We start from the raw sequence: 23,978 nt of genomic DNA on the forward strand, positions 1-23,978 counted from the left end.
ATTGAAATTCAGATTATATAATGTAAAAATATAGTGAAATGCTATCTCTTTCAAGGATATCCAATGAAGAGATATCTATTCATTTAAGAGTCGCCCATGAAAGATCCCATTGAAGATCATTAAAATATGCATATTCCTTTTTACCAAAGGCTCTTCAAAAATTGTTGCATTACTGATGGACACTGGATGCCAACCTGCTTGCAAAATTATTATCAAATAACTCTTATGGATCATTTTAACTATGGTGTCTAAACCGGTGAAGAAAACAGAAAAAACTGGTTGATAAATTTAAATAGTGTAGCTTAGTGAATGGAAGAGCCATATCATAATAAGACAGAAATAAAATTCAAAGAATCCATTTAGTATATGAAAAATTTTGACATCACAGTTGTACTGTAACTTTCAAAATTGGAACCAATTTATCAGCCGATGTGTAAATTACTATTCTAAAGTCACTATTTATTTAAACTGTTCATGACATGAATGATTGATTAAACTTGTATGAAAAATATAGGTACTATTTGTACTCGAGTTTTCTGTTTTTTATTGAAATGTTTTTATACTAGTTTCTATTAAATTACATAAATTATTTTGCCCATAACAGCTTTAACTCACTCACTAAAAGCATTTTTGCATGAAATTATTTTTAATTTGTGAATTTTAAAATTTTATTGCATTCTATTATTATCTTCTAGTGGGTAAGAGGTGAAGAAATTCTTGAAGTTACTCTTCTGAATATATTTTTCGATTAAATACTCAGTAAAAATTCTATAAAGCAATTGGAATTTATTAGATTTTTGGATTACTCATTGAAGAACAAAAAACAGATATAACAATACTTGATTTCAATATAGAATATAAATGAACTATAGATGCAATGCCAAGACTTTGTTCAGCAATCCAATTTTTAAAATAATTCTCTCTTCATAGATTTATATAATCCTCATGATCACCACTGTCAAAACAAAACATCCAGGTAAAAATCCAAATATCCAGCATTCAAAATAGTGCTCCTACTTTTACCCTTGAATATACTTAAAAAACATTTTGTTTTCTTTCTAGAGTCCACTGTTGAATAATGCTGGCATTTTCAAATAACCAAGTTTCCTCCAGATAAATGAATTTCACATTTTGTTGCAAATATTCTCTGTATTCACCATACAATCGTACTCAACTTATTATATTTTTCTGTTTATCAATAAGAATTTTGCTTTTATTAACTGTTTTGAACTTGTAACCAATTAAGTTTATGTAATGTTGTCTTTGATTGATTAAAATCCAGATGCTTTTTGGTCAAATTTCATCCAGGCTGATATATTGGTTGCTTTTGAAATCATTCAATGATTCTTTGAAGGTAAAATCGTATTGCACAGGTTTTCTTCCACTAATAATCCAGGTTGTAATGACTTGCCTTCTTCTTTTTTCAAACAGTACTGTGAGAAATACTCAAATAAACTAATCAATGTGTGTTTGAAATTGATACAACTTTTAAGTTTCAAAATTTCTTCGATCTTAACCAATAACACAAACAAACTGAAATCTAACCTCCTGTCAATGACATTTCCAATGCCAACCCGAAATCTGCAATTCAAAATGTAACTGAATGAGCCAGTACCAACTTAATTTTGATTTTCCAAAGCCACCCGGGATGTCAATAATTCCTGAATGGACTGTACTTCTTTCTACCTTTTATGTGTATCCAGCGATGAAAGTTTCTGCCCGTAATGTCCCCAATAGGGTCAAGTGGGAATAACCACTGAAAAATGTTGATGATCGTAGCGGTGTTGAAGATGCATCAAATTGGTACTTTTTTTTATTCGCAAATTAAAAATTTTTCCTTTTTTTTCGTGTAGTTTATTTTTCAAGGAAATTATGTGAGACTCGCAGATCGGTGATTTGTAAGAAGAAATATCTCTAATTTTGTGTTGAACTGAGCAACCACGTGGTGATGTCCCTCTTGAGACCATTAGTTCTAGGTTTCTTCAATAATTCTTCAGCTTATTATCCTTTTGTGTCAAAGAAGAACCCGTTGCAGTTCTTCGAATGGGAATCGAAACGTCCTTGTCCGAAGAACAAGGACGAGTGGAAAAGAGATAGAGGGTCGCCTCCTTTTTTTGCTTTGTCGAGGTGGTTGAATTGTTGAAACGACGAATTTGTTTTATGCTCTCTTCGATGTGGCTTTAGCTGGTCGTACGTTCGTTGCTGTGCAGGGAGATATCTTGGAGCAGGTTTAAGCCGAAGGAATTATTGCAGAACCGCCGCCAAGTTTACGACAAGACCAGCTTGATTAGTTCGGACAGAGTTGCCTACGCTCTATGCAGCTGAAAGCTATAAAAAAAAAATTGAGAAAAGCACTGATTGAGCTTTCAGGAGCTCTTTCATTCATGCGCCCTTGGAGACTAAAGAGCTGCTCACCAAAATATACAGGGAGATTCATTAGAATGTATACCTCAAAATATGATGATTCTGCCCAAATACAAAAATTTCTAGCTTCCGAAATACCGGGCGTTTAAATTTCAAATATGGATTTCGATTTTCGCAATAATTTTTTGTTTTACATTTTTGGGCAATTGGGCATGAGCATTGCCAAATTGTACCCTAATTTGGTACCTCAAGGAAGTACATTTGCCACTAATGAACAAATAATTTTCGAAGCTGAGGTCTATTGCGAAAGCAAAGACGAATCTTTCAACAGAATAGTGGACTAGTTCAAAATGAAACCTCTTATTGGAATTTTTTTTTTTTTAAATAAAAGTTATTTTTGATTAAGTAACTACCTTATAAAAGATCGCTTCATATTTTGGAATGAGAAGAAATATTGCAGTACCTATAGTACCAACAAAATTATGTTTTTTGCATTTCCAACAAGAGTCACGATCGCCGCCAGCCTTCACGTAACACCCTGAGAATTCTTGTACGCTCCAGGTGTTAACGAAGACGTTCTTGGAGGATGCATTTCACCGCAGTCGGCCTGTCTGGGAGTTACGAGGTGAAATGTCGAAAGCCAACCGCAATTTAGTAGATCGTTGACATTCTCGAAATAGCCACATGGTATTGGATGTCCTGATTTGAAATAATTATATTTCAGGACCTGATTCTAAAAAGTCGAAATATGAAAAAAAAAAGCAATAACGCAACAACTCATGAAATGAAATGCAGAAAATTTGGATAACCTTCCTCAAGACTCTTGAAAACTGTATAAACAGTGTGGTCCAACGAAACTAACTAAACACCTCGATTTTCCGGCTTTTGAAATGAAAATGTGGAAAATCGCTCGGATCCGTCAATTTTGGATTCAAGAAGGAACAACTTTTCCGCTCCTCGCATCCCTATAATGCAACCCCCTAACGGGGGTTAGTACTACCCCTTGATTTTGAAAAGGTATGTGGGGGGTTGCGATAACTCATTTTGAAGATCTTATCGAGTACTATCTGATCCTGAAATTTTGCTTCATAATTTCTGAAACCTGAAACTGAGTCCCAAAAAGGTTTCCGCATATGGCCTAGATATATTAAAACTTAATGTTTATAATGGAAAAAGAAGATGAGTTTGGGTTGGTATAATAAAAGCGATTTTATGCAGTCCATAAAGACAATAGCACCCAATTTCTTTCCCATGACTTTCAGGCGTTTGGAAATGGCTTGTTGCGTCATTCCCAATGATCCTGCCAATTCTTGTTGCGTTTGACACGCGTCTTGATCAAGTTATTCCTCCAATTCTGCATCTTCAAAAACCTTCCCTCTTCTACCGCAATGGTGGTCTTCGACGTCAAAATCACCTTTCTTGAAGCGTTGAAACCACTCTCGACACATTCCTTCACTAATAGCGGCCTTACCATAGGTATTTGAGCTTCAGCCAAATTTCAGAGAATTTGGCACGTAAGCTTACATGTTTAATCGAAAATAACTTCATAATACAGACACAAATCAACTAATATTTCGATGGTGTTATGTTTACAAATACCTAAGCTCATTATAGCATTGTAAGCTCTACGATCTATTTGTTTGAACTGCCACTTACCGCCACAGTTATCTATTGTAAAACGACAGAAGCAAAGTAAACCTAATATATAAGATATCACATTTTTTTGACGACAATTCCTACGAATTCATAAAACGTCCTAAAGGATTAATAAATCGATATCGATGTTATCCAGCGCCCAACCTACCTACCGAACACACATGTCAAATCTCGGCTGACAACTTTCAAACGATTCCCAGCCGAGTTGCGTGTCTATGGCCTCGCACCACACGAGATGCGCCCAGATGATCGGGTGCGCCTTTGCCGATTTCGACTTTCCCTTTCGCAAAATATAATCGAAAAGAGAAAGCGGCATGACTTGCGACAAACTTATTGCCCGTCACGCGGTCTTGCCCCAGGTGTATGTATATATGTACATCTCCTCGACGACCATCTGGGCTCAGAACATTATTCATCTCGCGACTTATACTTTCGGATCGGTCGAGCCGAAGAAAATCCACAGGCTGCTCTTGGATGCGTTACGCAATAAGATAGGCATTAACCCCGATCGGTACTGATTGAGTTTGTACCGACTCAGAATTCGGGGTTTCGTCTAGAATTACGAGAATCTCAGTTCGATATGAAGTTGAAAATGTACATGATGATATAAGAAGTGTTACACATAATTTGTCAAAGGACCACGCACCGCATCAAAAGGAAATTGGCTCTCGGTGAATTTTCTCGAATTTTTTATATGTTGTTGAACTCGTGATACTGATCAAATGTTTTCATTCCATCACCGCTCTAAATTCAACCGTTTAGATTATGTAGGGTGCTGAAAATAAGTTTTCTCTAATTCTGTGGTTATTCCGTTCATTCTTCCACATCTTGTAGAACAAAATCGTGCGAGAATATATCAGAAACGCACAGTTTTCATGATTATATTTTATTATTCTATGTTGGTACTCCGAACTTTCCGCCACGGCTTTATCTGTCAATTCATCAATTTGCCTTAAAGAAATCAGTTCTGCCAACCAACATTTTTCAATGCAAAAATCACTAAAAGATATTTATGGAAATGTTTCATTAATTTCAATAAAAATGCAATGAATTAGAGAAAATAATGTATAATACTCGTACAGAAGGCTCATTCTACCACTCGTTCATTCCAAAACTCGCCACTTCGTGGCTCGTTTTTGAATTTTGAACTCGTGGAAGAATATCAATGCCTTCTGCACTTGTATTATAAATAACTATTCTCTAATTCTGTGGTTATTCCGTTCATTCTTCCACATCTTGTGGAACAAAATCGTGCGAGAATATATCAGAAACACACAGTTTTCATGGTTATATTTTATTATTCTATGTTGGTACTCCCAACTTTCCGCCACGGCTTCATCTGTCAGTTCATCAATTTGCCTTAAAAAAAATCAGTTCTGCCAACCAACATTTTTCAATGCAAAAATCACTAAAATATATTTATGGAAATATTTCATTAATTTCAATGAAAATGCAATGAATTAGAGAAAATAATGTATAAAACTCGTACAGAAGGCTCATTCTACCACTCGTTCATTCCAAAACTCGCCACTTCGTGGCTCGTTTTTGAATTTTGAACTCGTGGAAGAATATCAATGCCTTCTGCACTTGAATTATAAATAACTATTCTAAAATTACTAATGGCCATTGTGAAGTAACATCTCCTGAATTTATCTGTATCTATTATGCATGTATTTCTTATTAAACTGCATATAACTGAATACCTGAAATTCCTGAAGAGTCGATTGAAACCTCTTATTGAAAAACTCTTCACTTACCACACCCTTATCTACCGAATCTTTATAAGCGTTTAACAACATTTCGACAGCGACGTTGTCATTTAACTAAAGGTAACTTTCAATTCCTTAAGATAACAACATCATTGTCGAAGCATCTGTTAATCATTTGTAAAAATTCTGTGAATTAGAGTGTGATAGTTCCAAACCCATTTTTTAATAATTTTTTTTTTTCAATAATTGTAATAGTTATTTGTTTTACTAGGCAGCAAAGTAGTAGATTGACTGCTGAGGCTGATAGTTCATAGCCGAGTGTAGCAAGGTTAGGAATTCAGCTAAGGCAGTCAATCTACTTTGCTGCCGAGTTGAATATAATTTTTTCTTCGATGGTTCATAATTAATCGCAATTTTGGAATGTTTGGTTGCTAATTTTGCTAAGGAAATATTTATGCCCATGATAATTATGGTTTGACAACTTATTTAATATTTTACAGTTTTTTCGAAAAAAATATCGATAATATTTATATTATGGCCAGTGATAGCGACTTAGAAGTACTTAATCCTCGAGAAATAAGGAAGGTGGCAAAAAAATATTGACTATCAGAATATGTCGAAAGTTTTATTCCCATTAAGAATAATTACTTTGCTGTCTAGGCAGGAAAAGTAATACTATGCTGATTGATATGTGTCTGCAAAATCAATATTTGCTGTCAATAAGAAAAAAAAGTTATTTTCTCACACAAATTGTGTGGGTTATAATGAAAGAACTCCGTAGGGGTAGATTTTAGAAGTTTTCTCCAATATTTTTTGACCTCTAGAAATATGTCAAAGTTGAATCCGAACACCGTGTTTAATTGCCCGTTTAATATATCCGGGAGAATGAATCACAGAATGTCATAAAGCTCATTTGCCCCAGACTGACATTTCCAGCACTCGTGGTCCGTATTAACGGAGTCAATAAATCGGATTTTCCCGGATCGCTGCCTCCTATACAGTGGCGGTTGATGTAATGGTGCAATATGACACTGTCTAAAGGGAAGTGACAATAGTGAATTAGGTTTGATGCATCGAGAAGAGAAAATTCGTGAGGAGTTTCAATGACATATGCCTAATCTGTCATCCTTAGCGTCATTATTTTAATTGAAGGTTAGCAATTCAACAATATGTATCGTTCATCTACTTCTGAAAGTGTGAAAATTGTGAAAACTACAAAAATATTGCTGCCGTAAGTAAAAGTGTTGCGGCAGATCCAAATTTATACATTCCTCGGCGCACACAATATTGGGGCCTCTCTAACGACACGCTACGGTGTATTTTGCATCTAAATTTGCATCTCAATCCTTATAAGTTCGAGTTCACACAAGAACTAAAACCCGCTGTCCATGAAATACGTATAGAGCATTTTGTGCTTGAACAACAACGTTTGGATGATGATTTTTTGACTCACTTGCTACGTAAACAAGAGAAATTGTCGCATATTGGGCAGTGAAAATCCTTATGTAATTACGGAGATATCAATACATCCACCAAGAGTCACTGTATGGTGTGCTATTTGGTCCAGTGGAGTGATTGGCGAGTAATGTATCAATTATCATCGCTATAGGCAAAAAATAACCGATTTATTTTGGTCTGAAATTAATAATATGGAATTGGAAGAGCTTTGGTTCTCGTGAGATGGTTCAATAAACCACACTACAGGACGCGTTATTTTTCGTTTCGGACATGAATTGACCGCCAATATCTCGTGATTTATCGCCTTTGGATTTTTTGTGAGGTTATGTGAGGATCGCATTTATGCCGATAATCCTTCGGCTATTCACGATCTGAAAATCAATATCTGCCAAGTTATTAGTGAGATATTGCCTGAAATGTGCCGACGAATCATCGAAAATTACCTCACAAGGATCGAGTCCTGCAAGAGATCAAGCGAAGGACATTTAAATGATGTACTCGACACATAATAGTCCAAGCATTCTACTGAAATAAAAATTTGATCGGTATTCTCAGTAAAAGTTTGTTTACTTTCGGAATCATGAAATGGATAGATTAGATTAGATTTAATTAAGGAGGTTACGTTTCATAGCGACCTAATGGTCTATTGTGCCCCCATCAGAGAGCTATTCTCTCCATAACGTGATTTACAGCTCAACTTCCAGTTCCAGAGTTCTGATGAACTCCAGTATCTGGGATGGCTGCAAGGAGCCTAATTCTTCAGGAAATGTATAACCTTCAACATAAATAACCGAATAATAAAGTTTGCATCTCCATAATTAGCCCTGTAACAAGTCTCAAAAAAGCATATTGTGATCGTGCCACTGTGCCAGACATCTGACATGAAAATAGTCTTCATAATACACGAAAAAGGTCTTGTGCAATAAAGTGGGTTATTTCAAAAAATTCCTTGACCACCGGGGTGCCCCTTCCAAACAGAAATAGTGCGCGCCGCCACTGCTCCGGAGCCTTTCCGCTGCGACGGCCAGGAAACGATATGCCGGAACTCCGTGTGCACACGTCCCGATTGATGGTTTTTCGAATTACGTAGCTGTTACGAATCCCGTAACAGAACCGTCCGACTATGCGAATCTCTTCTTCTTCTTTTTATCATGTCCATTTTACGGCGGCACGGCCTGACGTTGCCTCATCTGCCTATCGGCGTGTATCGCGCCGCTACGGCAGCACCTGCCGATTAGGAAAATGGGACGAGATTCTATGACCGCTTGACCTCAACCTTGAAATAGATCCATCAAGGATACGCTAAAGGCCGACGCGCACTCAGAAGACGCTGAGTCGTTGAGTCACTCCAGAGCATGATTTGTGAAATGTCTTCTTCTTTCTTCCAAATGAGTTTCGTTTCCAGTTTCCGTGACGTCAGGTATTCCTCAGGGAAGTCACCTGGGACCATTGTTGTTCTTGATTTTCATCAATGATATAAGACTCGTCGTCCGCTTTGTCCGATTTTTACTATTTGCGGATGATCTGAAGCTTTTCCTAAAACAGTTCACTATTCTATTGGAGGTAGAACCATTGAGGAGAATTTATTGTAAAGGACTTGTGTATTTCATATGACAATGAGTTATCTCTCGAACCGCATGCTGCCATTTCTGCGGCATCTCTGATAACTCTGGAATTTGTCTTGAGAAGCACTAGATATTTCAGCGAAGAGACCAATGTTGGAGTTCTCATCCGTCGTTTGGTCACCCTACACATCCGTGGACAGCCTTCTTCCTGAGAGAGTGCAAACAAGTTCCTCAGATATGTTTCAATTAGAGGTGGCTCATTTTCTTTTGAGTTTTTCTCCTCGAGTCGGTTGCGGGTCCAGCTTGGACTGCCCTCCTTGAGAACAAGAAGATTTCATGCGGATGTTATGTATGTCTTTAAACTTTTTCGAGGGCTTTTGTATTCCCTGAACTGTTATCCCAGTTAATTTATCTGCTCCCCCAAGATTTGTCAGGAGATTCGATCTATTCGAGCCTTACAAACAAAAAAACTTTGAAGAAATCAAATAGTCATTCAACACTTCGAAAGCTTCTTTTCCGCGACATTCTTGAATGTTTTTCAAACAGTCCCTTTTTAAACACTAGCAGTGATCTGCCATCATGTATATGTCCCATCTTCCTTGGTCGCTACCAAGGACCGCTGTCCTCCATACCTTTAATATCTTGCTGAAATCTTTCACATAGTTCCTCACTCATGTCTTCCAAATTTTTCTGGGAAATGGTCTAAGCGTCTGTGTAAATAGTTTAATTTAATACTGATATTGCACCCTAAGGATTTGTAACTATTAAGCATCTTGTTAACCATTTCAACATAATTTTGAGCTTTGTTCGTCTAGAAAATTCGTTACAACTGCAACAAATGTCCAAGCTCTGGTTCAACTGAAGTCAGGATTAATTGTCTTATTTGTGGGCCTCCAAATTTCCTTTTTTTGAGTTTTTCTGTACTCAACTGATGCATTTTCACCCCTATATATGCAAAACATGACCCTTTCTTTCAGAGTCTTCACAAATTGCTTCATTAAACCCAACTTCATATGTAACGAAGGAAGTATGATTTTTTTCTTACTTACCCGAGTTAGGGGTTTGAAATGGTCAGTTCATGTACCTGATAGGCAATGGTTCCAGTATTTATTGATTTATCTGGAATTAACTCAATTACAGACTGACAATAAAACCATTGTACCTACATTAATGAATATACAGGGTGGCCATTTGAAAACGAAACAGACGAGATTACAGACGAAATAAAGTTTTTCGATAGAAATGCTCGGACAGGTCGATTTCTGTTTCGAGGGGGACAACTTAAGATGTAGGTTACGGACGCATAGCGCTTCAACCCTTGCTACTACAACCCTCACCCCCAAATTTTGAATAGGGGAGATGGGGTGAGTGATACCTCATTTGAAAGGTATTTTGATACTGATTTCAGCACAGTAATTGTTTTTTCATTTTATGCATTAGTTCTCGAAATATTCTTAACTAAGTATTTGAAAATGAAGTGGTGTTTTCATGGCACTTGTAGTGTTTTGTGAAAAATCGACATTTTGAGCTTCAAAACAACCATGACTGTGGCTTCCTTCCTAACTAACTAACGCATGAATATTTCGAGAACTAATGCATAAAATGAAAAAACAAATACTGTGCTGAAATCAGTATAAAAATACCTTTAAATTCTGGTATCACTCACTCCAGCTTCCCTATTCAAAAATTGGGGGTGGGGGTTGTAGCAGCAAGGGTTGAAGCGCTATGCGTCCGTAACCTACATCTTAAGTTGTCCCCCTCGAAACAGAAATCGACCTGTCCGAGCATTTCTATCGAAAAACTTTATTTCGTCTGTAATCTCGTCTGTTTCGTTTTCAAATGGCCACCCTGTATAATACTTTTAGAACTCTCATAAATGAATATACTGAATGAAACCCACATTGGTAGATAAGTTGATGTAAATAAAAAAATAGAGCTGATGGAGAAAAACGGATTGCATGTACAGATTAAGCGGTCCAAATATAGTTGAAATCAGCTATGAAATCCCAGGTACCAACAAAAAAAAAATTTTTGTGTTGTATATTAATCTGTGATTAATATACACAGGGAGCGCGCATAAAGCCAGTGACCCGGCGCCATTACTCCTTTTCTGGTATTATTTTCTCTTCCCCAGCCTTTAATATTCCACGATCACGCAGGTAGTAAAAGTCACAGATCCGACACCAATCACGCATGTGGCCTCTATCAGGCCGTCTTCCAACGAAACAATACCGTTACTGTTATTTCTGTGAGATGATTCATTTAAACGGAAATATGTAGATTACACTTACCATTTATCGAACCGTAGCCTAGTCGAGAACAATGCACAGTCGATTCCTTTTTTTTTTCTTGTGAAAAAATGCGTACGTTATCTACCTTCCATTCAGTAAAAATTTCGAAGTGCTGACGACGCTGGCGTGGAGTAGTAACACATTCAATCTGTGTGAGGTCTTTAATTTACATACACAGTTTATTCGAACAATTTGTAATTTTTCGTTTTTTTTTTCTAGGTTCCAACACCAAATTGCCTTCGAAGAGACCTCCACCGTCTGACCTACAGAGACACATGGTCGCCGCCACTGGTTCAAGTCCCCCGAAGAAGGTGAGATACCTTTAAATTTTGTCTATGGTGTGCAATGTGCTATGGAGTTTTGCCGTCATTGTATTTTTTTGTTTTAATTCTTTCATCCTATTCATCATGTTTGTATCTGTTTGGTTTGTAGTTGTAGCGAAGTGTACATATAGTTTTGTAGTTGAATTTAATAATTCAATGCTTTATCGTTCAATAGTTCAAGGGAGTTTGAGTTTCTCATTTTTATTATTAGTATTTATTGGGGCAATAAACATCTGCTTTGGACTTGCTTAATGGTAGCTTTTTGTGGTGCTTCTTTCTGTATTTAGACTAACTCAATCGTTTAGTGGTATTCTTTTATCATAGTAATGTGTATTAATGTGATATAAAGTTTAATTTTTAAAGATCATTTCTACTGGAGGACAACCCTTATTTTATAAACATTCCGTTAATTTTGATAAACTTCTCACTTTGTTGTATGTAGTTTGTTTGGTTTCTGAAATTTATGTATTTATATTCCTGTTGAAATCGTTGAACATGGAAATTAGAATAAAGTTCGGCAACCAAATTTCATCGTCAATTAGAAATGGTTTATTAAATTGGACGTTATATTGCTTGTACACCCTGTATAGAAAAATAGGAAAATACTTTAAGGTACTTACAATTTTTAATGTTTTTTTTTTCAAATTTCATTCTTAATTTTTTTCGACCTTATTTTAAAGTTTCATGGAGTTCATTTGAAGATATTCAACATCATTCATTACTAATGACCTGTATTTACTCAGTGGTTACCCATGATCATTCTAACTAGATGACAATATATTGAAACTTTTTGGGAGTATTTCAAATCAGTTAGGTATACAAGCACTAATTCTGAATATAACAGGACAATTGAAAAGTCCCCGGTCTACCATAGTAAAACACATTTTTTTGGCAAAATTCGATTTTATTATTCAACATAGTTGCCATCGAGGACGATACAGCGATTATAGCGATCTTCCAACTTTTCGATATCATTTTTGTAGTACGATTTGTCTTTCGCTTCAAAATAGGCCTCAGTTCCGGCGATTACTTCTTCATTGGCGCTAAATTTCCTTCCAGCGAGCATTCTTTTGAGGTCAGAGAACAGAAAAAAGTCGCTGGGGGCCAGATCTGGCGAATACGGTGGATGCAGAAGCAATTCGAAGCCCAATTCATGCAATTTTGCCATTGTTTTCATTGATTTGTGACACGGCGCGTTGTCTTGATGAAACAGCACCTTTTCTCTTCAAATGGGGACGTTTTTTAACGATTTCATCCTTTAAACGATCCAATAACGCTATATAATAATCGCTGTTTATTATACCTTGCGCATCCCAGAATATTGATGCCATAACCTTGCCAGCTGACTGTTGTGTTTTTTCTCGCTTTGGATTCGGTTCATCGTGTGCAGTCCATTCATCTGACTGTCGATTGGACTCCTAAGTGAAATGATGGAGCCATGTTTCATCCATTGTCACAAATCGACGCAAAAATTCAGGTTTCGACAAACCTCGGGGTTTCGACAAACCTCGGGGTTCCTCAACACTACGCAACAATATTCTCAGTTGTTCTTTAGCAACGTACACGGCTTCGATTTCACACATCACTAACTTGTCCCAACGCTCAAAATTTTTTTACCATTTTCACTTCTGTCGTCCAAGAAATGCTTCACGACAACCCAAAGATGCTTTAGTTCTGCAAACTGTGGCTGCAGAATTTCCACTATTTTTACAATGAATTTTAACAATTTCAGTGCGTTGCTGAAGCGCTCAATTTTCAATAATGGCGGAGTTTTTTACTTGTCGAATGTCAAAAAATGGCAGCTTAAAAAGTGGCAGCTGATGCCCAAATAGCGGGCTATTCAAAATGAATCCTCTCATTGCAAAACCATTTTCAACATATTGAAAATGCCTTATTGGTTAGAACAAGAGCTCTTCTTTCAAATAGAGAACTAATACAACCAAAACAATTTTTCAAACAGAAATTGTAATACTCCTAAAAAGTTCATCATGATCTCATTGTTTCAAACTTAATGCAAAAAGAAGACATTGTATTCTCAATCTACTTTTATCAGAAATTCATTACTTAGTATCATGTAAGTACGTATATCTAATAGCTTTGCTTTGTTGATCATTCAAACCCTTATACTATGACTTAATTGAATCACGGTGTAAATATGTACCTCAATGTGGATAAACAGTGTGGGGCTTCTAATTGAAAAGCTCCAACTGAAATATACTGATATACCTCACTCTGTCCTGTTCGGTTCGTTGTGAGGGCAGAACCTTTGATAAGTTGATGTTTCTTCTAAAGTTCAAACACGTAATTTCTCTTCTTAGGTACGTAGAAACTCCAATATTTGTTTTTTTTAATAATAGCTTGTGGTGGAAGACTAGAACTGATTTTCAAAATTTGTGCACCCTACTTTATTATTTTGAAATGAAGGACGGTGAAAACCTTTGTTTTTCTAATGACGTGGTTATGGGTTGATTTCACTCAAGTACGTAAGTAATACGTGTGTGGCCTCACGAAAACTTGTGTTGAGGGTCTTAATATAATGGAATAATCTAGGTTTTACCAGTTCGATATTTTGTTTATAATATAATAATGTCGTTTTCAGATCTTTTTCGAAAAGTTATCATTTTGGTCACCGTACAAAGTAGGTTTTGAATTTTCCTCAGAGTAATAAACATAGATAAAGGGAGCATATGTCATTTTCAGTAAGCTAATTTTGTCCCCAACATGAACTATCAAATTTGACATGAAGCGCACGGAAATGAAAACATATCAGTGATACGATATTTCACTCAATTCGCGACTTATCCCACAAAGAACTCACTTCTTATGTCCCATAGTGAATAAACGTTTTATATTAACTCAAAATATATTGAAATAAATACCTTAATGTATCAGAAATTCAGAAAACAATTTTCAAGCGCCCCAAAAGACGTGAAACAACCGATGACACTAGGAGAGCAAAAGTTGCTAAACCTTGGATTTCAGCAGGTAGATACAGAAAATAAAAAATATTCTGCAGACTATAAATTTTAGAATTAGAAAAATATCGGATTCCAAATAATCCAATTTGCATATTTAATCGGTAATTACTCAAATGAATATATTTCATTCAATATAATACACATTCATAATGAAATAGTAAAATTGTTAATTCGAAAATATATCACAATTCGACAACGTAATTTAAACATGTTGGGGACATGTAAAAGTCGTGTATACTTCCTCTATCTATGTTCATTACTCTATGGAATTTTCAGAGAGTGACATTTGGAAAAAAATATTTCTCCTAAATCACCTATTGTTTATTACGCAATATTTCATTCAATGATTCTAGGAATTATATTGAAGATGGATAGTTCATTCTTTCTAGGCAAATATGAAATCTACAAAAAAAAATCAAGATATGTTAATAAATTAACAAAATAATAATTTTATACAACAATGTACCAATATGAGACGATATGAATTAGGCACAAAATATTAATACTTTTATCGAAATAAATAGGTTGTAGTAGCTAAGATCCAACTGTTTTTTCAATGCTATGATATTATCTTCTGAGACCTTCTCCATTATTGAGTTTTCGTTGAGCCACCTGTGGATACCTACCTTCAGCACATACCTGCACACAATTAATTTTGCACCAAATAACTTTAATTATGGAACCTGGTATCTCCTAATAATGAAATGTTTTTCATGTTTTACTTTACAGATTATTTTTGCATTATTCAAACGTACTTGGAAATTCTACGACTCCTTCATTGCTCATTGCACACGAAAGTGTTATTTATTTTGTTGTTATCAAATGTGTAATAATAACCCACACTGTTTATTTCCCTATAGGAGGATAGCTTGGATATAATGGGGCAATACAAACCCGAAATATTTTGCTAAGGTAATTCATCTAGATTTTATGTATGGTAATGCAAGCTTTAACATAATAATCAGCCATTTGAAAATATTATAAAAAGTGAAATGAAACGATAAAATGGCTAATTATTTTTCAATATTTATACGTATGCATAAAGGACCAGTTACCTGAATGTATGAAAAATGGTTATCAGTTAATTTAAAAATTTTAGTATGGTTTTTTGTATATTTTTGTGCCCTTCAAGAGAAGAGCAGATATATAGGCTCTGATCAACGCTGGTTCTCAAATCATAGATTGCATAGACATAGCGATAAAAGCTGCAAATGTAGTATTATCATAGCTTTTGAACCAGGGAACATACATAGGAGTACAACTTTGCTTCCGCCGTTTTTTTCCGGAATTCGAGGCTTTACTGTAAAAAAACTGGTTATACATTTATGATTCAAAGTATTGTCCATTGCTGGCCACTACTTTCTTCCATCTTTCGGGCAGCGTAAAAATCCCGCGTTGAAAAAACTGGTCATCTTTTGAAGCGATCCACGAATCGATCCAATTTTTTACTTCTTCATAGGACCGGAAGTGCGTTCAGAAATGCCGTGTGCCATTGTACGAAACTAGTGATTGTCCGAGGGAGCAACGTCTGGAGAATACGGCGAGTGGGGTAGGACTTCCCAAGTATGTCTTGACCACTTTCGCAACATGAGGTCGAGAATTGTCATGCTGTAAAATCACTTTATCATGTCTCTCGTTGTATTGCGGCCGTTTGTCTTTCAATGATCTGCTCAAACGCATTTATTGCGTTCGATAACGATCGCCTGTGATTGGTTCAGTCGGTTTTAACAACTCATAATGCACAACGCCGAGCTGGTCCCGCCAAATACTGAGCATGACCTTGGAACTGTAAATATTCGGTTTGGCCGTCAACGTGAAAGCGTAGCCGGGCTATCCCATGGTTTTCTGCGCTTGGGATTATCGTAATGATCCCATTTTTTGTCTCCAGTCAATGCGATGCAGAAATCCCTTCCGCCTTTGCCTTGCAAGCAACTGTTCACAAGCAAACAAACGCTGTTCAACAACTTTCGGCTTCAACTCGTACGGCACCAAATATCCATGTTTCTGAATCATTCCCATGACTTTTAGGCGTTTTGAAATAGCTTGTTGCGTCACTCCCAATGATTCTGCCAATTCTTGTTGCGTTTGACACGAGTCTTGATCAAGTAATGCCTCCAATTCTGCATCTTCGAAAACTTTCTCTCTTCCACCGCCATACTGGTCTTCGACGTCAAAATCGCCATTCTTGAAGCGTTGAAACCACTTTCGGTACGTTCTTTCACTGATAGTGGCCTCACCGTAGGTATTTGAGAGTATTCGATGAGCCTCAGCCGCAGAACTCTTTATATTAAAGCAGAAAATTGAAACCTTCTGCAAATGAGAGAATTTGGCTTGTTAGCTGACATATTAAAGCGAGAATAACTTAATGATGCAGACACAAATCGACTAATATTTCGTTGACGTTATGTTAACAAATATCTAAGATTATTGTATGACATCTACGATCTAATCATTTCGACTACCACTTACCGCTACAGTCATCTATTGCGAAACGGCGGAAGCAAAGTTGTACACCTAATGCATTTGTAGCTTTCATCGCTATATCTACTTTGAGCACCCTTTAACTCGAGAACCAGCGTTGACCAGAATCTTCTGATCAGTTTTTCTCATTAAGGACATAAAGGTATCCAAAAAACAATACTACCCTTCGAAATTAACTGGTAACCATTCTTCATATATTCAGGTTCCTGGTTCTTTTGGACTACTCAGCTGACTATCTTCCTTTTCAGGCTGCCCTCGGAGTCTTAGGCGCGCGCAAAGAGCCATGCGCCAAATGCGGTCTTCCCGTGTTCATAGCTGAGCGCCTGAACGTGAGAAAGACCCTGTATCATAGGACCTGTTTTCGCTGTGCCAAGTGCGACATCCAACTAACTCTCCACAACTACACCGAGACCGAAAGCGGCAAATTCTGCTGCAAGATCTGCCCCGAAGAGGAAAAATCTGCCGAGATGAGCGTTTTGACGCGCTCCCTGAGCGACGAGGAGAAATCGGCAAGTCTGAAAGGCGGCGACTCGGATCCCTACAGCGACAACTTCGAGAACGTCCTAGAGGACCCAAGAGACGGCAGCCTAAAACGCAGCTTCACGCTGGATCGGATGCTGGGCACCTCCTTCGTGAAGGCCAGGTCCGACTTCATGGCCACCCAGATGACCGCCTTCGATTCCGACCTGGACACCGAGTCCGAAGAGAAGCCTCCCGACTTGCCGGTATCTCCGAGGCCCCAACTCGACGATGACGCCCAGAAGCACAGCGAAAACATTCTTAGCAGTAACTCGTTACCAAACCTTAGTGATAATTTTAGTGTAGATCAGAAACCGTGCATATCTCGAGATCGTGTTACCAAAGACTCAGTTTCGACAGAGGACCTATCGGTGAAGCCTTCGATAAGGTCACGTGTGAAGTTATTCGAGGCCGCCATCAAAGATTGTGCAAAGACTGATGTAAATAGTGAATCTCGCGAAGAAAATGACAATTCCGAAGGAGTGCACCAAGTGCTGTCTCCCGGAGATGAGTCGATTGGCGGCAGCAGCCTGTCGATCGACGAAAAAGTGAAAGAGGATAGTTCTCCCAATGATTCCGTTGTTACGAATCTGGAACATTCCAAAGCACATTCCAGCAATTTAAGTGTTTCCTCAAAAATTAGCGACGAAGTGATCAACGAAGAAGTAATCATACTATCATCTGAAACTTCATATCAACCCCAATCCAATGAAGATTCTGTGATCGTCATATCGGACACGGAAGACCCCAAGTGTCAAACTAGTGTCCAAACTAGCGAAGCTCCCGATCGCTCAGACCTAGAGAACGAACAGCCCAAATCAGTTACTGAGTATCCAGACGATCTCAATCCGTTTGGTGATGAAGAAGAAACGGAGCACCAAAAGCAACCTCTTCCAGAAGCTGATCGCTCTGTGTCGCTCAATCCGTTCGGCGATACAGACGAGGAAGAAGAAGAAGAAGAGCCGCCAAATAGACCCCTGACGGATTCCAAGAGTTTAAATCCATTCGGTAGCGATGAAGATGAAGAGGACGATGAAAAGTGTTCGTCTTTGCCTCCGCAACCTGCGCTTAGGAGATTGGCAGCTCCTAAAATGAGCTTGAGTCCTTTCTGGGACGAAGAAGACGTATACGGTAAATCAAGCTTTGAAACATGGTGAGTATAGATTAGAATCAAATGTGATAGTTGTTGGACAAATAGTTATCGAGGAAGTATTGGGAATTGATGAGAAGTAAGCTTGCTTAAAGGGAACTTTTTTTAACTTTTTATAACCTAATATTCGCAATTTCATTGACTTTCTAAAACTCGAAAACTATCCATTCATGTGGGAAATTATACAGCAATTTCTTGTATTCAATGAAAGGGTTAAATGGCATAATCAGTATGTTGATTCGGGCTTCAGAACTTCGATTTTAATTCTATCTCCTAAAACTGATACTTAGGGTCGCCTCTTTCAAATGGTCAATCTTCTTTTTTGTGTTTTTTGAACAATTTCCGGTACTTTCAGTACTACGTCAATTCAAACTTGAACATCTTTGTAAAACTGCTGTATCCAATTTCAGGGAAGATGAATCTGGAGGTGCCATCGAACAATCGTCTTTACCGCCACAACCGGCGCGTCGAAAGTTGAAAGCACCCAAAATCAGCCTGACGCCATACTGGGACGAAGAAAACAGTCCAAGCCAAGCGTCAAGCACATACAGGTGAGGACAAAACTTATTTTAACTCAATTATTCCGCTCAATAGTAATCTTTATTCATGCTTTACAATTGAAAAACAATGTTTGCACTCGTCAATATAAAATATAGGGATAAATCTTCATATTTACATTTATAAATATATATACTATATACACACATATAACACAATTAAATATAACAATATACCAATTCAAGGAATGAATATATCAACGAACAAATCAGAGACAAACTGGGCAAAAAACAAAAATTTCTCACAGGTATTGGTTTAGATCACAATTTAAAAACTCATCAATGTCGTAAAATGCACTTTTCATTAAAATATTCTTTACAGAATTTTTGAAAATATTTAAGGACATAACTTGATAATAAGATGGAATTTTGTTATATAACTTGATGGACATATAAAACGGCCCCTTTTGGGATGAAGTCAGTCTACAAAAATTTTGTTTCAAAAGATTTCTACCTCTAGTACTATAGTCATGGGTGCTTCCAACTCTAATGTAATCATTCTTGTTTTTATGAGCGTGAAGTAATGACTCTAAAATATAGATACAAGAAAAGGTCAAGATCTTGTGCGCAATAAGGAGCAGTATCAGCTGACGTCATAGTACTGGATTCTGGCAACGAGGAGCCACTAATGCCAGTATCGAGTGTTAGTACTAATAGTCGATTCTGGTTCCTCGTTGCGGAGAATCTTCACCTTCCTCGGTGGCTTAGTGGTAGAGCGCTGGACTAGTGATTCGGAGGTGCGAGTTTGAGTCCCGCTCGATGAGGTAATTTTTCAGAATTGAAAATTGTCTGAATGCCGTGAAATTGATTTCTTATATTAACATCGGACGTTTTTTACCTAAATAATAAACCCAAATTTCATTAACACGCAAATCCTTTCCTACAGCGGATCGATACTCAATGGATTAGTTTTCATTTTTTTGTTAAGGATTAATTCTAAAAATTTAAGTAAAATGAAACAAAAATGTGGAAGAATCATTGAAATATCTCTAGAAATGAAAAAGTTATGGGACTTTGAAGTTGCGCTTGGAAGAATAATTTCATAGTACGTGTAAGTGGCGTGACGTCACACACTAGACGACTGGTATTCGCAGAGTGCTTACGAATTCATTGGTGTACAATCACTTGTGCCGTTCGTGTCGTGTTTTGTTCGTTATACGATGGCTGAAATAACTCACTATATACATACATATAAATTACTTTTTTCTTCTTTTACTTTTTACTCCTCACATAAATATGTTTTGCCATTGATAGACTTCAACAACCAGTACTCAACTACAAACTGTTTATGAAACGTTTTTTGAATAAACCATCGTTATAAGTTGAACCATGATGAAGCAAACTCAAAAGTAGATAATTACTTGAAATGTTTAACTCCTTGTATTTCTGCACTGACATAAGATGGATTTGAAGAAAAAAACTCCATCACTGCGAATATATCTATTTTAGGCAAATTGTCACTTTGTCCTTGCACGAAGCCTTCTTCCATTATGGTGACATAAAAACAAAACTCGAGTTAAAACTACACTGTACAACTACAAACGGCGCGAGAGAGTATTTAAACGTAATTTATGGTGTAGCGATCACAGGCAAGAGCCGTGACGTCACAGACCAAAGACGTTCCGCGCTAAAATACGTAAATTTGAATAATCTATTTCTCAGTCATTTATTGATGGATTTTCAAAATTTTTTCAGTGATTTATCAGTTTTGCTCTATATTTTAATTCTATCGTGTCAAATATAGTATTATCAACATCACTAAACTAGTCCATTGGTTCCTGACTGGTTCGAAATCCATTCTGAACGACACCCAGAATTGCCTACCATCAACAATCCTAATCCTTTTTTGAACGGTCGATCAAAATAGATGATTGAGGACGATCGAACGTTCAGTCACGTCGTCGATTGTTTTGAGCCTACGTCATGGCCAGCTAGCCGTTAATTGTTATTCGATTACGTTGATTGTGTGTGGTAGTTGACATTCTTGGTGCGGTTTGACAATACCTGTGTGGGTGCGTCGAGTAGAAAGTTTTCGAAGCTGATTTTTTTTACGCCTCGATTTGGTCGGGTATTTCGGGAAATCGAGAGCAGCGCCCCCCTGATCGCCGGAAGGATGTGGGCGGCGGTTTTATTGACCTTTTGAAGGCTTCTCAAGGTAATGCATGTACACCACTCGTTCGATTGCACACCACCGAAAGTTGTCTGCCCTAGGCGCAGGGTTGCCGGATCGCTTGTTACGATTCAAATACAAAATCAAATTATTGTAAATTTTCGGTATCGTAATGTATAGTTTTTTTGTCATAGAGTAATAAACATAAATAGAGGAAGTATACGCAATTTTTTCATGTCCCCAACATGGTTAGATTACATTGTCGGATTGTGATATATTTTCAAATTCACAATTTTACTAAATCGTTATGAATGTTTATTATATTGAATGAAATATATTTATTTGAGTGATTCTCGATTAAATATGCAAATTTGAATATTTTGAATCCGATTTTTTTCCCTAATTGTCGCATTCATAATGGGCAGAATATTTATTATTTTCTGTATCTACCTGCTGAAATCCAAGGTTTGGCAACTTTTGCTCTCCTAGTGTCATCGGTTGTTTTACGTCGTTTGGCGCGCTTGAAGTTTGTTTTCTGAATTTCCGATATATTTAGGTATTTATTTCAATATATTTTGAGTTAATATGAAACGTTGATTCACTATGGGACATAAGAAGTGCGTTCTTTGTGGAGAAACTCGCGAATTGAGTGAAATATCGTATGACTGATATGTTTTCATTTCCGCGCACCTTATGTCAAATTTGATAGTTCATATTGGGGACAAAATTTGCTTACTGAAAATGACATATGCTCCCTCTATCTATGTTTATTACTCTGAGGTTTTTGCTTTCATGTTAGTATTGTTTATGAAAAAAAAAAAATCATGATTGGATTAATAATGAAAAACTCGCCTGTTTTGGGGTCGCTGAAATATTGGGTAATTTTTTTCAATATTCTTCATTTTTCCTTGAAGGTGAAGGTTACGTTACCAACCTGAAATTTCACAAGAAGCTTGAAATTGTCATATAACATGTAAATGTTCATTCGATCGAATCTATAGTTTTTTTTTTAATTGAAGGAACGTTCATATTCACGGAACTCCAAAATTTCAAGTTTTTAGGTCCTTTCTGTTCAGTAGTTAACGTGTTTTCGGCCGGACGGAATCAAATTTGAGGAAGGAATTGTCACCAGTGAGTCGAATCTTATCGTTTTGAACCATTCCCTACTCAAAATCCGAAAATTACAGACATTCAGGGAATGAGCGCTCAGAACTAGTAAAACAAATTCATAACTACCCAAATTTGAACACTCTGCAAACAATCAATTGAAACTTCTGGTAAAACAGGTACTCTTCACGTTTGAACTATTGTCCACATCGTCAAAATTCGAAGACGATAAGATGGCTCTTGATCGTTTTCAATAAAATTTCCATTATTTTCAGTTCACCTTCTTTATCACGTGCGGACAAATCTTCCTTACACGGATCTGGCAGAAAGAAAAAGCCTGCACCCAAGCCGCCTATCGTGGTAAGTAAAGATATAATTTTTCTGTCGAATTTGAACAATCTCTCAAAGTTCTATCAGACGAAAAATAACTTTCTCTATTTCTGTATAGTAATGACTTCATAACAGTACTAAAAACAGTGCTGTAATGAACTCATTATAGCATTATTTTCAGTTATATTTTTCGTTTTGTGGTTGTCTACACTGACTTCCGATCCCATCAAATTTTAACACACGTCAATTGTCAATATAATATAATTTGGATATAGTCAAATTGTTCGCAATTTCTCTTAATTCTGGTGGTGTTAAACCGATTTCGTCAGACATAATTCACGAATTTAATGCGTAATTGTAAATTATTTCAAAATTCGAATCGTTCAATTCAAATTCCAATTCCGTAATCTGCCAATTTTCGTTACAGTCACACCAACTGCCAAGATACAATACAAAAGTCACTAGGATATATAATCTGAATTTTTCAATGAATTTCGACAATATTTCACAAAACTTGACTGAAATAGAGAAAGTATCGGCTGATACTCGTTGCAGAAGTCAATTCCAACACTCATGCGTTCGAATTTCGCTTTCGTGTTGGAATAGGAGCCCATTCTGCAACTTGTTTTAGAATATACTAATACAGTATATATGAGATATTCTTATTCGACATCAAGCTCTGTTGGGTTTTCTATTTCGGAGGTACACTAAAGCTATGTATTTTAGTTACAGAGCCCATCGCCCAAAGAACCTCCAAAATCTCGAAAAACAAGAAGAGCACCTCCGCCACCAACTTCAACACCTATGAGAGTCTCCGATTCATCTCATCTCCCCACAGTATCTCCTATTGGACAAGGAACAAATACCGAGCAAATGCAAGGAAATAGGAATGAGAGCGACAAAAATCAACAACACAATTCTAGTGAGTAATGGCTTCAAATCAATTTCAGTAGATTCTCAATTCCCCGAAAATAAAGGGTTATCCATTTTCATTTAGAATATCGATCACATTTTTATTGCAATATAATGCTTGAAGCTTGGACGATCCCAAATCTCTTTGAGAACGTGAGGGACTGATGTATTCTATGTAGGTTTTGTTACTGTGTCCCTTCACTTGCTATTTCAGTCATACCACTGTTTATTGTTTATCCAACCGGCAAATGGTTGAACAACCCTGTACTCCTAAGTCAAATGTAGAAAGTTTAAACCTTGGTTTTGAAAAAATTTTCTGGTATCGAGGAACCATCCGAGTATTCACTGTAAGGATAAAAAGAATTGGGGATGTACCAAAGCTTACACAAAATACAAATGGTTCTTCCGACTTGTTCAAGCACTAAACTTGTGATAGTTCTCACCTAAGAGAGTCGAAATAAATAATTG

The 23,978-nt window shown here is 36.9% G+C and overlaps 1 protein-coding gene across 3 annotated transcripts in view; it reads left to right on the plus strand.

The window, feature by feature from the left end:
* The window catches only part of LOC123679954 (MICAL-like protein 1), a 78,999-nt gene that overhangs the window by 53,717 nt on the left and 1,304 nt on the right, over window positions 1-23,978 (plus strand). For 2 of the 3 annotated variants that reach the window (XM_045617552.1, XM_045617553.1), the window contains 5 exons: window positions 11,263-11,354; window positions 17,074-18,497; window positions 18,905-19,045; window positions 22,544-22,628; window positions 23,325-23,520. In XM_045617552.1, the coding sequence (XP_045473508.1) occupies window positions 11,263-11,354; window positions 17,074-18,497; window positions 18,905-19,045; window positions 22,544-22,628; window positions 23,325-23,520 (1,938 nt within the window). The remainder of the gene's footprint in view (window positions 1-11,262; window positions 11,355-17,073; window positions 18,498-18,904; window positions 19,046-22,543; window positions 22,629-23,324; window positions 23,521-23,978) is intronic. The other variant, XM_045617554.1, reaches the window with a different exon arrangement.

This window comes from Harmonia axyridis, chromosome 5 (genome assembly GCF_914767665.1).
Source record: "Harmonia axyridis chromosome 5, icHarAxyr1.1, whole genome shotgun sequence".
In the NCBI taxonomy this organism is placed as follows: Eukaryota; Metazoa; Arthropoda; class Insecta; order Coleoptera; family Coccinellidae; genus Harmonia; species Harmonia axyridis.